General features: G+C 40.6%; 1 protein-coding gene across 17 annotated transcripts in view; it reads right to left on the reverse strand.

Moving 5' to 3' along the window:
• The window catches only part of PMS1 (PMS1 homolog 1, mismatch repair system component), a 63,043-nt gene extending 48,879 nt beyond the window's left edge, over positions 1-14,164 (reverse strand). For 5 of the 17 annotated variants that reach the window (XR_002831601.1, XM_023762128.1, XM_023762129.1 and 2 more), the window contains exons 1-3: positions 13,962-14,159; positions 8,932-9,114; positions 401-503 (exon numbers count right to left, since the gene is read on the reverse strand). Coding sequence is in view for 12 of the 17 variants with exons in the window: in XM_023762128.1 (XP_023617896.1) it covers positions 401-503; positions 8,932-9,114; positions 13,962-14,093 (418 nt within the window). In the remaining 5 variants the exon portion in view is untranslated. Of the gene's footprint in view, positions 1-400; positions 504-1,937; positions 1,999-8,931; positions 9,115-13,961 lie in introns of those variants that run through there. The other 12 variants (XR_002831600.1, XR_002831599.1, XM_023762126.1 and 9 more) reach the window with 9 other exon arrangements.
• Positions 14,165-16,910: the final 2,746 nt, after the last annotated feature.

Here is a 16,910-nt window from a genome sequence, read left to right on the forward strand (position 1 = left end):
TTTTAAATTTATGGTTTCATCCATCCTCGAGGTTATGGTTTATTAGTTTGAATACTAAATCCAATGTTTTAGGCATTCAATAAAATTTTATCCCTTCATGTATAAAAGAGTCAATAGTAATCCAGCAAGAGTTAAAATAGCGCTCTGACAGATTTTACAGAGGAGTAACTCATCCATGTTGTTGTCCAAGTCTTTCACATAGATCCTCTGGAGACCAATTCTAAGTATTTAGGAGACTGGTGGCTAAAGCACAGGCTGAACGTTCACTTGGAAGTTAACTAGCTATTATCAGGACCAAACCCGAAGCAATCAATATATTTAAATTTTTGGAGCAAGAATTTTTAATAACTAAACTATTAAGACAGAAAAGGCAAAGCATGTTACAAAGCTACTCTCTTACCTTGACCAAGATGTGAAGGTTTTTGAGAAATTATGTGGCCACTGCCATCTAAAACATACTGGGTGCTAAAATTATCAGCAGCTGTCCTAGTTGTAATTAAAACCTGGAATAAAAAAACAATCTAATAAAATTATGATTTTTGCAGAGGGCTCATTCTCAAGCCATATTTAAAATAATTATCATATATTCACTTAAGATTGAAAAGAGTTTTACTTAATAAATTCTTATAACCACTTCTTTTATAATATTCCTTAGAGTTGCACTAATAAGTAATAGGTCAGTTTATAAATTTTTATGTTTAATTATTCATTTTTTAATATTTTGCTCTACATAAAACAATCATATATAAATCGGAATACCTGAAATGGCTATTTTTATTATACGTATTATGTGACTTACGCCTGTAAAATGAAATACTTCAAATGCATTAAGGAAATTTGTTTTTTAACAGACTACTCACATAAATTTGTTGGTAAATAATCCTTTTGTATAGTGATCATTTCCTGCACTTCTGTATTTCAAGTTAATGGTTCAAAAGAATAAAGACAAATCAACACACATATGTATGGCCAATTTTTTCTTAAACCCAAGCTTTGAACTCACTGTTTAAATGTAAAATTTTTATTAATTAAATAAATTTATCATTAAAACATCTAAGTATAAAAAAGGATTTAATTCAGTATGAAACATTTCCTAAGATGTTACAGTCATAGAAATATAAACTTAAGAAGGTCTGCACTCTCCCTCAGCTTTCTGTGTACCTATCTTGTGAGATTAGTAGGTGAGTATAATAACAGTGAACCATATCCCTGCCAGAAAATGCTATAGGTGGGGAGTGGGGATGCTGGCAAGTAAAGCAGGTGGATTCAGAAAAGGGTAGCCTCCTCACGCTTCTGGTGAACAATGCCAACCTAAAATTGGAAGCAATCTTTCTTGGCCATCCTTAGACTGAGTACAAAACTAGAAGCCCGGTGCACAGAATTTGTGCATGGGTAGGGTCCCTAGGCCTGGCCAGCAATCAGGGCTAATCGGGGCCTTCCTTCATTCCGAGCTGCCCCCTAGTGGTCAGCACACGTCATAGTGAGCAATCGAACTCCTGAGGGGACAATTTGCATAAAAGGCTTATATATATAGATATAGATAAATCTATATAATTAAGGAAAAGCCACGAAGATCCAGGTCCGCTGCTAGAAGTCAACTAGGTCCAGCTGAGTCTACATCTGATGGTTGTCACCCTGTACTAGCCATGCACTGATTTACTGTAGGCTACATGGCTCTGTGGCACATGGGGTATCCTGCAAGCAACTGCAAAGTCACAACGAAAACAGTACAGCTTCTCTAGTGTCAGTACTAGTTCAGTCTACTAGATTGTCTCTGAGGGTGACATCTATAAAATCCTTATTAGGAGAATTGCTTCAAAGCTGCTACTTCTGTGATAACTCTTCTCTAATAATCTAAAACAATTATTTTACTTCTTCCAAAAATATATTCCATGGTTCAAAAGTTGTATAATTTAAAATTTTTCCTGATAACTAACCTTAATTTTCCTGCTATATCACAACTCCACTGTGCCCAAAAGTGATTTCTTCTAGTAAAGTCTGTCAAAATAAAGAAGACAGACTGCTAGAGATTTTCTTTGTCTCTAATTACTCTATGATTGTCCCTTTAAAAACAATTCTACATTTAACCAACCACTTCTCCAAAATGCCAAGGTCAACTGAATTCTATTTCTATTCTCCAAAGAGCTAGCCACCTGACCTAAAGTTGGTGTCACTGAGCAAAGGCAGCCCTGGAACTCTGAGTTCTAGTACTAACTCTGCCAGTGGCTTGCTCGATGGTCCTGAATAAATTACACTATCATCTTTAAGGGGAGGGTGATGATAAGATGAAGATGATGCTAATACTTTATAAGGTTACACAGGTTTTCGCTTCAACTACGTCAAAGTACTTCACAGATATTAGCTTGTTCATCTTCAAAACATTAATGAATAGTAAATATACTCCAGCCTCGATGAATAAATTGAAGTACTGAAAGGTAAAATAGGACCTAAGAGGTCATAATGTAACTTTTATGCTAAAGTAAAAAAATAGAACACAATATTATTTCCAACATTAACATTTAAAAAATTAGAATGTTCAGGGTACTATGAAAAATTATTTAGATAGGAAATACTCTGCAGTTCACTACTGAAGACAGTGAAGGATAAAACGCATAAGCATGTTTCACAAATTCATGAAATACAGTGTGTTCTTCAGAGGAAGGAATTGTATTTCAAGAGTTCATTTCATCATATGACCCTGTGTCCTGGGCAAGAACCCTTTTCTTGGACCAGGCACAGGTTCAGAATGTGTTAGCAGTCCAGTAGCTAGCATTTGAACCCTCAGTAACTCCACCTCAGAAGCATCTCGAATATTACAAATTATTACTGGTGCCTCTTACTGGAGATACTGAGGAACTGTGGCAGTGAATGAATCTAGTGGTGTTAATAAAAAAAATTTAAAAATTTATTCAAATAATTTTAAAAGAAGTTTATTATAAAAGGAAAAGTTTTAGAAGTTCTTAGAGGACTTTAGCGGTTTATTACTTACCAGTTATTAAAAACTAATTCTGGTTCAGTTACCGAGTTTCAAGAAATTATAGTACTATTACAAAGCTAAAGTTACAAAAGAGCATTTACAGTTTAGATAAGCACAATTTTTCTCAATGTTTTAGATAAAATGCGAATTAAAAACTTAGAATATATCCTGGTAATTCATGCAAAGAAATCCTCCCTTGACAAAAATTCATTTAAGGTAATTATGTCATAAATTGTGTTTTTATTTTTTACTAACTTTTGGAAGAATGCCACACAGGAACATGGGTCTGAAAACTAAAGCAAATGGTCCTCGTGATTCAACTGAAATGCGGGCTTTGCCTGGATGACCGACATGCCTTCCTCCTCCTGTGCGGGTGCCCGCCTGCCTGCAGAGCTGGACACTGATAGAAGCACACTGACGTCAGAACCCTCTCCCAGAGACTGCCCTGTGGGAGGACAGCAACAGGCGGATCTTGCCTCTGACTTTTTCATTTTCAACAGGGTTCTATTACCTGTGAGGAGGTTGTTTTTAGGAAGCAGAATCTTCAAAAATTCCTGTACCTATTCTAACTACAGCTCTCCCACCACGCTCTAAAGGACATAGAAGGCACCTACTCTATGGAGCCGGAGGCAGGAATCCTCAGGAGGACAGCAGGGGCTTCCTCTGGCCATTTACAGCTGAGTGGGCCCGCTAAAAGGGAGTCTCAACCTCCATCTTCAACACAGAACAACTTAGCTCCATTCTGTCCCCGTAAGCCATGGAGGGTTAATGTAACATAAAACTGTACCAAGTCTACAGATCCCGTATTAGCTCATCACAAAATTATGTTTGGTGAACTTGATAGATCAGAATAATACCCAGAACACTGTAACTTCTTTAAGAAATGTTGGCTGAATAAATCAATAAACAGGAGTATTATGCAGAGCATGGCTGGCAATTCTAATTCTTCTGAGGGAAAACCAAAAGGAAAAAACATGAATTTATGCAACAAAATAAAGGCTTTGGTGAAAATTAGAAGGAATTTTCCTAGGAATGGCTATAAAATTTTAGAAAGGATTTCCCCCAAATATTGAGGAGTTTACATAAACTTTGAAAGTTGATGTGAAGTACTGCTTGCCAACAAGGGAATGAGGAAGACTGATGATCTCATCACCTATGTGATACAGCTGCTACCACGTTCCACATTCAAGACCAGAGAAAACTAACTTCCCCTGCATGGCACGTGACAATATTCAGGACACTTTAATAAGCATTATCTCCTTTGACCCTCAAATTATCATCATCACTTTATAGACTAAAAAAATAAAAAGGCACTCAGAAAAGTCAACCTGTTTTATGCCTTTGGCCAACCACGTCCCTTATTCAAACACTTGGGAATGAGAATTAGGTTTCTGATTCCTAGTTCAGAGTTTGTTCTGATGTTAAGAAAACAAATCTGTTCTGTAGTCTTCCTAAAACTGAGATATAATTTAACCTCCATTTAAAATCCAGTTTTAAAAAAAAAACTTGTATGAGTTTCTTAAACATTTCTTTGGAGGGGAAAAAGATCATTTTTAATATAATGCCTGTAAAATATCTACTTATACAGAAATATAATATTTTTATATTTTATTATGTTACAGGAACAATATATACAGTCTTCATAAAAATTGTATGAACAAGTCAAAATAGGATTTTCACTCTCTAGCTCATTCTATTCGGTGTGCTTAGTAATTAGAACCAGAAATTTAACATTGAGAAATGACAAATATACCAAAATTACTACTCTACAAACAATAATGTATTTCAAGAGAAGTTATGCTTGATGATATCATTTAAAGAAAATCATTATCAGTCAATTTGTGCCAGTCATTGATACATTAATGGTTATGGAATCAGTAATGCATTTGAAAATACCAATAGGATACTCTGTAGATATAAAGAGAATGTTTTACTCCTTTGGACTGTTTAATTCTAAGATTGAAAGTCATTTTATTATTGACAAAGTAAAAAACTGCCCATTCTTTTAACGTGCATAAAGAATATAGGATTAGATGTATTTTAAATTTCTCCAGCCAATTTTGCTGCAAGTATACTTTTTTCTTTCTATAACTAAAATTAACATATTACTTTTATTTTTTATTCTTACCCGAGGATATGTTTATTGATTTTAGAGAGAGAGGAGAAGAAGGGTGAGGGGAGGGGGAAGGGAGGGGGAGGGAGAGAGAGAGAGAGAGAGAGAGAGAGAGAGAGAGAGAGAGAAACATTGATGTAAAGGGAGAAACATCAATCGGTTGCCTCCCGTACATGCTCCAACCAGGAATTGAACTCACAACCTAGGTATGATTTCCTGACCGGGAATGGAACCAACAATCTTTTTGGTGTACAGGACAATGCTCCAACCAACTGAGCCACCTGGCCAGGGCTAAAATTATTAACATCTCTAAAATAATCTAACAAAAAATAATTTCAATAACTGGAGTTTTGGGAAATAGCTGTTTAATATTGTGCAAAACATTATCCTAATTACATACAGGATGGGGCAAAAGAAAGTTTATAGTTGTTCATATGGAAAATAGCAGTAATTAATTAATAATAATACAAGAATAAACTCTCTTTCACATACAACTGTAAACCTACTTTTGCCCCACCCTGTATTATCAATCTAATGAGCCTGAGATCATTTACAACTGTATGACTTTAAAATTATCTGCATTAGTTAGTTTGGCAGATAAAATAACAAAGTCTACAATTTCTGCAATATAATAACTGCAATCTCTATCCAAAATTTTTCAAAATAAACTGGAGCCTTAAAATAAATAAGCAACTTCTATAAATGAAACTTCAATTCTGAGTGGTGAAGAATAGTCATTAAATTTAAGAAGTGATTTCCGCCCCCCCCAAAAGGCAATCATTAAGTCTTCCTGAATAACTTCATTTATTTTTTAATGCAATTGACCTTAACAAGCATCTATTGCTTTTTGTATTTCTGTTTGAAATACAAACTATTCAGAACCTTCCCATGTAAGTTTCAACTTGATTTCTCCTTGACAACCTATCTTTTGAGCTTACCACTGCAGGCCTGGGATATTTATTATTTAAATACTAGAGGCCCGAAATTCGTGCGTGTGTGTGTGTGTGTGTGTGTGTGTGTGTGTGTGTGTGGCGGGGGCTCAGCCTGGCCTGCACCCTCTTGCAATCTGGGACCGCTGGCTCCTAACCACTGGCCTGCCTGCCTGCCTGATCGCCCCTAACCACTCGCCTGCCTGCCTGATCACTCCTAACCACTCTGCCTGCCTGCCTGATCGCCCCTAACTGTTCTGCCTGCCTGCCTGATTGCCCCTAACCGCCTCTGCCTCAGCCCTGCGACCGTGGCTTTGTCCAGAAGGACGTCTGGTCTATCTGATCTAATTAGCATATTACCCTTTTATTAGTATAGATGAGATACTTTTACACTTATAAATGCCTTTTTAACCACTTTAATAAGAAGGCAGCATGACCTACTGTGGAATACTCAGCACTGGGAAGCATGATATTGGAACTAAATTATTGGTTTCATCATTACACATTATGTATCCCTAAAGAGGCTATAATTTTCATGTTCCATTTACTTCTCTATGCACAGTTCCTCTGAAGTAAACTTCTTCGCACAGCACGCTGCATTCAGACAATGAAATCAGCTGACTGGTTATTAGATTGTTTTGAAGTTGGGGTGAGAACTGGCATTTGGTCTTCACAAGACCTGTTTCCTTGTCAGTATTATGAGATGGAGCCATGACCCCTCACTGTGGGGTGGCTGACACAGGAAGCAGACGGAGACGGAGACTAGTGAGAAGGACACTTATCAGGAGTGCTCCCAGGATGGCCTTCTGTGGGGGCAGGGCAGAAAGAGAAGTGGGCTGTGCACAGTCACTGGCCTTGGGGGCCCACGGGGCACTCTGGAGCAGACAGCACGGCTGCTGGAGCTGTGAGTTGAAATAGGGCCTTTACAACCCCTTGTCCACCAATCACTGATGCAGGTGCCCTGCATGGTTTAGGTAACTCTCTTCAGCTGAGGCAAGGGCAGCCTCAGAGGGAGACTGCTGTGAGCACGCAGTCAGCAATGCTCTCGGGAGCAGAGTCAGTGCTCAGCCTGACAGGGGGATCTGGCAGTGACTAGGGTCTATTACTACTACCACCAAAGTTCTGTATTTCCTTTGGCTTTCAGGCACAACAACAAAAAAATCTGTGGCAAAAATAATACATATTGTAAGATTCCATTTAGATCAAGTTCAAAAATAGGTAGAAGAACTATGTTGATATAGGTCAGAATAGCTATTGCTTTGAGGAGTACAGCCTGGGAGGGGCATTAAAGAACCTTCAGGAGTGCTGACAATGGTCTAGATCTGCAGTTCACATATGTAAAAATTCATTGTGATATGTGTGCAAGTTTATAATTTTCTATTATTATGATACTTTGACAATTCTTTTACTCCTTTTGTAATTCTGATGAGCAAATTTATTTAAGTATGTATTTATATTCAAGGCATTCAAATGCCTCAAAAACTGAAACAAAAGACAAAATGATAAACAGGTATCAAGTAGGTTCAAGTAATCAAATAAAGAAAAAAAAAAAGAGAGTGCTACTGGATAAGAGCTTGCAAAACAGCCATCTAAAATCAGAACTGCAGTGTCGATGTGGATAAATCATATGGCCTATGTGTAAGTATAGTGCTGCCACCTAGCAGACAAAGCTAATAGTGACTGATTTCCGTTCTCAAAGGTTATATACATCTCAAAAAATAATGAAACACTAAATTATATACTTTTCAACAATACTCTGCCAAAATAAAGCTTAAAGACTACCTGCCAAATGAGGACAACAGCTAAAAAAATCAAATACTTATGTTATCACTTTATTATCATAAAGTAAAATTATATGACTTCTAAAATAGCCACTGAGAACTTAACCAATAGTAGTAGACCGGGAGCTTTAGAAGTTCTCTGGTACAAATCCCACCCCACTTTATAAGGTTTTCTGCAAGATCCTAGGGCTCTAGGTTCCCATATACAGTCTCTGGGGAAAATGATGGACAATGCCCAATTGTAAGTTACTCTTCCCTACTCTTTGGAGTCTCAGTGAACTTAAAGTAAGTGCTGAGAACAATCACAGAAGCATGGCTGTGCTAGTTTGGGAAAGAAGTTTTAAGCAGCGTGCACTTAAGGAATGACAAGGTCTTCCCTCCGTTAGTGATGTTTGAACACCTGCCTTCTAAGCAAGGGCTCACAGTCCTCTATGCTGAGGAGCAATGCCAGCCACTCCATACTCCACCTCAGTGCTTCCCAACCTTGTTTTGGCCACGCCCCTCCAAAGCATCTCTAAAATGGTGATGCCCTCCGTGACATATAATTCTTATTATTCAAAAAGTGAACTCCTATTCATGTGGAGGAAGCCTAAAAGGCCATTAACTTGGTCTAAACAAGCTTTCAAAGAACATGGCACCATGAAAGAGAAAAATAAAAGAACGAAAGGACAGTTGAAGTACTGAGAAAGAAATCACGAAGGAATTGTTAAAAAAATAATAATAATATGAAGTGATATGAAAAAATGGCAAATAAAGTTTTAAAACATATAATAGAGAACTAAATGCATATATATGTCACAATATATATTTATATGAATCCCCTATTACCATAAGAAATGCCAAAAATTCACTGTTAACTCCTTGAATTGCCCTCCTTAAAATTCAAATTGCCCCCCCGTGGGGCATGTGCCCCACATTGGGAACCACTGCTCCACCTCCACCACCCACAATTTTTCTTTCTTAGGCATCACATTACAGAGAAAAAAGAATAAATGAATACCTACTTGGGGCCCTTTACTTACTTACTTACACACACACACACACACACACATAAATAATGCTGGCTTAGTTTTGTCTCACTTCTAATATTCTGTAATTATAAAATCACTAAAATAGTATAAATTACCTTACCTCAGCTACACAACAAATTGATCCCAAGGCTTCACCACGAAAACCGTAAGTTGTCAAATTTTCAAGATCTTCATGACTATTTATTTTTGAGGTGTAGTACTTCATTGCCATTACAGGTGCATCAGTGGCCTTGATACCTTCACCATTGTCTCTCACTTCAATTTTATCAAATCCATAATTCTCCTACACAAAGTTAAAAAATACTTTTAGTATCTAAAGACATTAAACTGTTACAACATTTAGAAACAGAAACACAAGTGAAATAACATTGTCATTTATGTACCTCTTATGGAAACTTAATCTTAAGGAAGAGTTTAATTCCTTAAGTCTACTAACTCCTAGTTATGGTACAATGGGCAAGTCCCGCATTTTCCCAGGACTCAGATTCAACTGTAAAATCAGAAAAATCAGTCTGATCTTTAAGGTTCCCTTGAATTGCCTCAGTATCATAGGTATTTATGTTTAAATTTATGTTTAAACTTGACTAAAGAAAGTTCTTCTAAATTACAAATACCTTTGTACATGTAATCTCTCAAACAAAGTAACACCATAACCATCAAAAACAACACCCACCAAGAGTCTAGCAATTATCATTATTCAACCTGATTTTTAATACTTTATCCCTTTAACTACTTGTTCAATAAGAAGTTTAAATATTTACATTACAACTTTAAATTTCTTTCTGCATAGTTACCTAACAGGAAACTGCTGAGAAAATACACCTAATTTGGCAATCTCAGTGAGTTTTTAATTTGAAAAATCAAGGGAAAAAACCCTCAATTCATAGCTTAGCACTCTTAGCTAATACTAAAAATATGTATACATAAAAAAATCTAAATTCCTAAAGTGATCACACTTTCTATGAATGCTACATTGTAAATTTGGTACTAAACTTCTATGATAAACTTGACTTCACAAAGTTTTATGTGTATGGCCATAGATGCAAATTTTAAAGGGAAAAAAAATCTTCCTACATTTATAAAGACTCTGGTATTTAAAATGGTATCATATCTTTTTAATAGTCTAAAATTATTTAATATTTTTATGACAGTACTTTTTAGATAAAATATATATAAAAGGTATTGGGGGGAGACATCCAAATTTAGTTCCTCAGCTCTTTCCAATTTAAAATTAAATTATCCTGGGAATAGCTGGTCTGTTTTTTATAGAAAATCATTAACTACAGAAATGCAAATCTTTAAATATAAATAAGAACTCTAGTCATCTGAGAAAAAGAACACAAAGATCCACTTAAATGTTTCAAAAAATATTATCTGCTTAACTAATTAGGAAAACATTCCTAGCCAGTATAGTTACTATTGCATGAAACCATAATAAAACAGGCCTTATTTTCTATAGCAACACAGTTATTTAAAAACTCTACAAAGCAAACAAAAAGAAGCTGATAAATCTCAAGGGATTAAAATACATAGCCAGTTAAAAATGTGTACTTTCATTTACTTTTGTAAGAGGACTTCTGTTGGCTTTATAACATGACATTAAAAAAAAATCTTTATTGTTTAAAATATTACATACAGTATTACATATGTCTCCTTTTAGCCCATTGACCTCCCTCCCGCTTGCATAACATGACTTTTAAAAACCGCACAGAGACCGGTGGTTTTGCCTGGGGAGAAGACACTTGACTCACCCTATTGTCTGTGCCCCTCCGAGTGGAGTTTCTGAGGTCCATTAAGAGACTGAAAATAACAATTAGCCTCCAGGCAGAAGCAATTGCCCCACCCGGTTGGAAAAACTCTCACCACACCTGAGGATGATTGCCTAAGGGTTAATCAAGACTGAATCCAGGCAGAGGTGGTCTCTGGAGGCTTGAGTCTTTGCCTAATATAATTAGTCAGAAACAGTGTTTGACATTGTCCTGCACTAGAGACTGAGAGGTATAGCAGATCTACCTAATACATAGTCACAAACCCAAATAGGCAGCCAAAATGAGGAGACAAAGAAACAACCCCCAAATGAAAGGACAAGAAAATTCTCCAGAAGAGATAAATGAAATAGAGATAAGAAATTTACCTGAAATAGAGTTCAGAATAATGATGGCAAAGATATTTTCCTTCCAGAGAACTTTAAGAACAAGATGTTTGTCTGCCTAAGATTCTTAAGTGAAATACATTCGATATAATTATCTAGTACTATTTAATTACTATCAGTTGTAATAGAATCAGACTAAAGTGAATATAGAAAATGTCCAAGAAAAATAAATTGTCTTTCTTTGGGTTTAATAATTTTTTTCATGTTTATAAAGCTTATATTTAAAAACAGGTTCCTTATGGTATAGAATAGCCATTCTCAGCATCAACTAGAAATCTCTTAGAAATGCAAATTTTTTGGTCCCACCGAGAATCTGAAATTCTGGGGCCCAGTAGCTGTTTTAACAAACTCCTTAAATTATGATGATGCACCCAAACACTATGAGAGTCACTGGCATATAGGAAAGACCTTGAATGGGTTTGAGTCAGAAAGATCTGAATTCCAATCTCAGCTCCCCTATTTACAAATTACATGCCTTTGGGCAAGTTCTCAGAACCTTATTATTTGTATAATGGGTATAGTAGTAGTTAATACACAGAGTTTTTATAAGAATTTTATAAGATACTAGAGGCCCAGTGCACGAATTTATGCACGGGTGGGGTCTGGCTGGCCCGCCCAAATGGGGGCCCATCAGGCCAGGGCAGCAGAGGGGAGGGGCCACGGGCAATTGTCCAGCCGACCCCGCCCCCGATCTGGGGTATTGGGGGCTGATTGGGGACCAGATCAGGCTGGTTGGCTGCTGCAGTGCACGTCATAGCCACCAGCCGTTCTGGTCATTCCGCCGGTCCAGTCGCTGGGCTTTTATATATATAGACTAGAGGCCCGGTGCACAAAAATTTGTGCACTTGGGGGGGGGGGTCCCCCAGCCCGGCCTGTGCCCTCTCGCAGTCTGGGACCCCTCGGGAGATAACGACCTGCTGGCTTAGGCCTGCTCCCAGGTGGCAGAGGGCACGCCCAATCCCTAGGTGCAGCCCCTGGTCAGGCTCAGAGCAGGGCCGATTGGGGAGTGGGGGCGCCGCCCCGTCATGCACAGAGCAGGGCGGATCGGGAGGTTGCGATGCCACCCTCAGTCACGCTCAGGGTAGGGCCGATTGGGGGGTTGGGCACCGCCCCCTGTCACACACAGAGCAGGGCGGATCAGAGGGTTGGGGCGCTGCACCCTTGTCACACTCAGGGCAGGGCCAATGGGGAGGTTATGGCTCTACCCTGTCACACACAGAGCAAGGCCCGTGGAGGGGGGTTGGGGCGCCACCCTCTATCACCCACAGAGCAAGGCCGATCAGGGGGTTGGGACACAGCCACTGTCACACTCAGGGCAGGGCTGATGGAGAGGTTATGGCTATACCCTGTCACACACAGAGCAGGCCCCGTTGGGGGGGGGGGGGCGGTTGGGGCTCCACACCCTGTCACACACAGAGCAGGGCCGATCAGGGGGTTGTTGCACCGCACCCTGTCAAACACAGAGCCGCAGGGCGATCAGGGGATTGGGGAGCTCCCCCCTATCAGGCACAGAGCAGGGCTGATCAGGGGGTTGGGGCGTCTTCCCCTGTCACGAACAGAGCAAGGCGGATAGGGAGGTTGTGGCCCCACCCCCTGTCACTCACAGAGCAGAGCGCAGGGGTCAGGGGGTTTGGGCGCTGCCCCCCGTCACGCTGATCCCGGTGCCAGGAGGCATATTACCCTTTTACTATATAGGATAGAGGCCTGGTGCACGGGTGGGGGCCGGCTGGTTTGCCCTGAAGGATGTCCTGGATCAGGGTGGGGGTCCCCACTGGGGTGCCTGGCCAGTCTGGGTGAGGGGGCTGAGGGCCGTTTTCAGGCTGGCGGGTGACTGAAGCTCCCAACTGCTCCTTTTTTTCTTTTCTTTTTTTCTATTCTGGGCCAGCTTTAGCTCTGAGGCCTCACTGCTGAAAGCAGGTTTCTGGCCTTTACCTTCTGTATTTGATACAATGTTGCGGTCCGGCTGGCTGAAGCCCGGCTGACTGAAAGCCGGTTTCTAGGGTTTTGTTTAGCTTCTATATTTGCAACATAGTTGCTTAGAGTTGCAGCTGAGAGGCCGGCAAGTCAGGCGGGGAACGTTGGAGTTCGCAATCACTGGAGTAAGCAAGCCTCCCTGTTCACTTCAGTGCATGGCTGCCGGCCGCCATCTTGGCTGACAGTTAATTTGCATAAGGATATGCTGATTAGCCAATGGGAAGGGTAGCGGTCATACGCTAATTACCATGTTTCTCTTTTATTAGTGTAGATAATTATGAAAAGGGTAGGTTTCATTTCCTACAAAAATATTAGTATTAGTATTACTTCTATTACTGTAATACTCAAAATAATGTAAATATCTGATAATTAGGAAACTACAAAAATGTATTCATTTGCTCAAACAAAATTTTATTCACCATCTATACACTATTTATATACCATTTACTCACCTTTGATGTAGCAGGACTGGCTAGGTACAGGGACACAAAAAAAATGAAAAAAATATATATATAGTCCTTACCTCTATGAGCTAGTAATTTATAACAGGGGAGGTAGACATGCAAAATAACTATAATAAATCATGAGTGTCATGTCATGTTAACTCAAATTATTTAATATATAGCACTTAAATTAAAAAATGTGAAAACCATGAAGCAACAAAGAAAATAGTTTGAAATAAGATTAGGAAATGCAAATAAGAATATATAAATAAGTATAGTATATGTCAATAACTTAGAATAAATTATTAGTAGGAAATACAGACAAATTAAATTCATGTAACGGAGTCCTAAATATGAAGTTTTTGTATGTTTTTTATAATTTCCTTTAGTGTTACTAATGTCGATTTAAATCACAATTTATTTTTGAGAATTTATTCTTAAACAAGACAAAGGATACAATGTCCTATGAATAATTTACTGAAAAGGTAACGGCTGTAAGGAGAAAATATCTGCCCATCCCTCTTTTGCTTTAAAGGTCTTTGGCTTCTCAGGGACACTCACCAGCTTGACATCTATGCTTGTGGCCCCTGCATCCAAGGAGTTTTCAATGAGCTCTTTTACAACACTGACCACAGACGTGATTATCTGGGAGCTTGAAAGGAGGCGAACCGTTGCTGCAGGTAACTGTTTCATTCTAGCTTTTAGTAGAGTACCTAGAAGATAAAAATGAAAGCTGTAAGAATAAAAACTTAAGCATTCCCATCAGAACTAATAGCAACATCAATAATAATAGCATTTATGGAGACTCGCTGTATGCCAGGCTCTATTGCAAGCACATACAGTATTAAATAACTTATGTCTTAACACTCTTTGACATGATGCCATTATCATCTCCGTTTTATAAGACCAAGGCACAGAGAAGGAGTTGGTGAATCCCGTTATGGTAATAACTGAAGAAGGGTAAGCACAATGGTGGCCTGTGATCTGCCCGGCTGTGAGGCCAGGGGTTGCCGTCACTTTGGGATGCACGGAAACATTAGTCATCGTATGTTTTGATGAGTTACAGTGTCTTTTTAAATGACTGAGCTCTTTTGGAGTTCGGATCTCCTGAACCTAAAATCACTGTGGGGAAGCATGGGTGGTTGGAAAGTCTGTAAGGAGGATTCCCTGGAAGGGCAGAGGCCTCTGGGGGACCTTGCCGAAGGGGGCAGACTCTGCCTTGACTTTTCCACACAGGTCTGAGCCCCCAGGGGGTTTACCAGAATCTTTATGTTTAGACTTCAAATGTCCTGGTTTGAAAGACACTAAGATGCAGGTGTTTTCTCAAGGATGCTTACCCTGCTGATTGTATCTAGAGGTTACTTTAGTTCAAGCTGTTGTGACAATAAAAGCCTAAGGAGGCAGGCAATCGGGGCTTTTTTGGCTCCTTATGCCAACTAGCCCGCGGCCTCTCTTTCAGATACGTGTCAGAGTACTCATTCATCCGTCTGCCAGTCAGCCCCGGCAAATTACCATTGATCCGAACTAGTCAGATCCCAGACATACCAGGTAACTACCCTTTACACGACTCTGCTGAAAACATTCAAGTTGTGGGCTCCCCAAAGCCAACGTAAGATGAAGCTCCTTCTCCCAGCACGTGACGGCTGCCTTCCCTCATTCCCTGACACACCCTGTTTTCACTGGCCTCCATTAGGCCTCCCTTACCTCACCTGTATCTCCTCACAGACTATGTCCTGAACCCAAGGCAGGGCCTTATCTCCTAATACCTTCTAAATACCATCCCCTAGATGACCTGCAGGCATCCTACACCGAACACGTCCCAAACGGACCTCAGAATCTTCCTCTCATTAACCTCCTATATACATAAACCCCCTTTTACATAACCTATTATATACATAAAGCCCCATTTAGTCCTCACAACCACCAAATGTATATTATCATTCTTCTATCTCAGATTAGGTTTAAAAGCGTAGTAACGTGTCTAAGGTCACACAAATAGCGAGTGACAGACGCACACCTGCTCACCTGGGCCTGTCTGACTCCGAGGGCCTTGCCGTCACCCTAGAAGTGCTCCTTACTCTCCACACCTTGCCACCAAGTCCTCTCTCCTACGGCTTAAACATTTCTCAAAGGAGTCCTCTCCTTTCTAGACCTACAGCTGCAGCTACTGCCTCTGCTCAGCCCCTCAAAATTGCACCCTTGCACTTTGCAATAACCACCAAGCAGATATTTTGCCTCGAGTCTCAATCACCTGTAGGGTTTTCTGCCTGTAATTTAAATTTCATCATGTCGCTTCCCTAGTTGAAATGCTATAAAGATTCCCAACCACTAACCAGGTGCAGTGCAAACTCCCAGCCCGCTGTTCTCCAGGCGCTGGGGACAGCCGGGCTGGACAGCTCGCCTCCTCCAGGGTCACCTGCTTGGCTCCCAAGGGCTCACCCCTTCCGGCTGTGGTTCAGGGCGCCGCCGCCAGGGCCCACCGACCCTCCGAGCTTCCTTCCTCTCCATCCCCCAGCGCAGGGGTCCTCAAACTACGGCCCATGGGCCACATGCAAATACAAATATTGTATTTGTTCCCGTTTTGTTTTTTTACTTCAAAATAAGATATGTGCAGTGTGCATAGGAATTTGTTCATAGTTTTTTTTTTTAACTATAGTCCGGCCCTCCAACGGTCTGAGGGACAGTGAACTGGCCCCTGTTTAAAAAGTTTGAGGATCCCTGCTCTAGAGCCTCTCGCTCACGCCCGCCCCACACTCCTCACAGGTGGCTCCGGCCCCCGCTTCTCCGTCCTCCATGGCGCAGGGGTCGTGGAGGGTGGGTATCTGGCATGCAGGTCCCAGCCGGGATCCGGGATCCCGGGGGCGCCAGGACTCCGCCTGCAGGGGTGCGGGGGTGCGGAGGGGAACTCACGCCCTGACCATCAGGGAGGGCAACGCTGGCCCAACACGAAGCAGAAGTCAGAGACCAACACAGTGAAAAGGTTTATTTAACAGACATAGGAAGTCTAACACAACTGTCCACAGAGCCAACAGAAATGCAAGGAGTGTGTGTGTGTGTGTATTATATATAATATGTATACATATATGTATATAATACACACACACACACTCTAGAGGCCCAGTGCAGGAAATTCAAGCACAGGTAGGGTCCCTAGCAGCTGCCAGAAGGGCCCCGCCCCCTGGTCGAACTCCCGGACAAGGGGACAATCTGCATATTAGGCCTTTATTATATAGGATATATCTATGTCTATATCTATAGAGTCATCATTCCCGAACACCACTTTCCACGTGTTGCTGACAGCGACCTCGGCGATGCGCATCCCAAGCTTTGTGCGTGGCCAAGTCATGTAACGCGGTTTCAAATCATGGCTCCCAAGACTCTCGATTCTCCCCTCGGTTCTCAGAGGAAACCAACGCTTCGCACCCCCATCTCCTCCGCATGGTGCGCAGGAGCCGCCCGGCGCGGGAAAAGCCGGCACCGAGGGTGTCGCCCCCGCTTCTGCCCGCCTGG

This window comes from Myotis lucifugus, unplaced genomic scaffold (assembly GCF_000147115.1).
Source record: "Myotis lucifugus unplaced genomic scaffold, Myoluc2.0 scaffold_234, whole genome shotgun sequence".
Lineage (NCBI taxonomy): Eukaryota > Metazoa > Chordata > Mammalia > Chiroptera > Vespertilionidae > Myotis > Myotis lucifugus.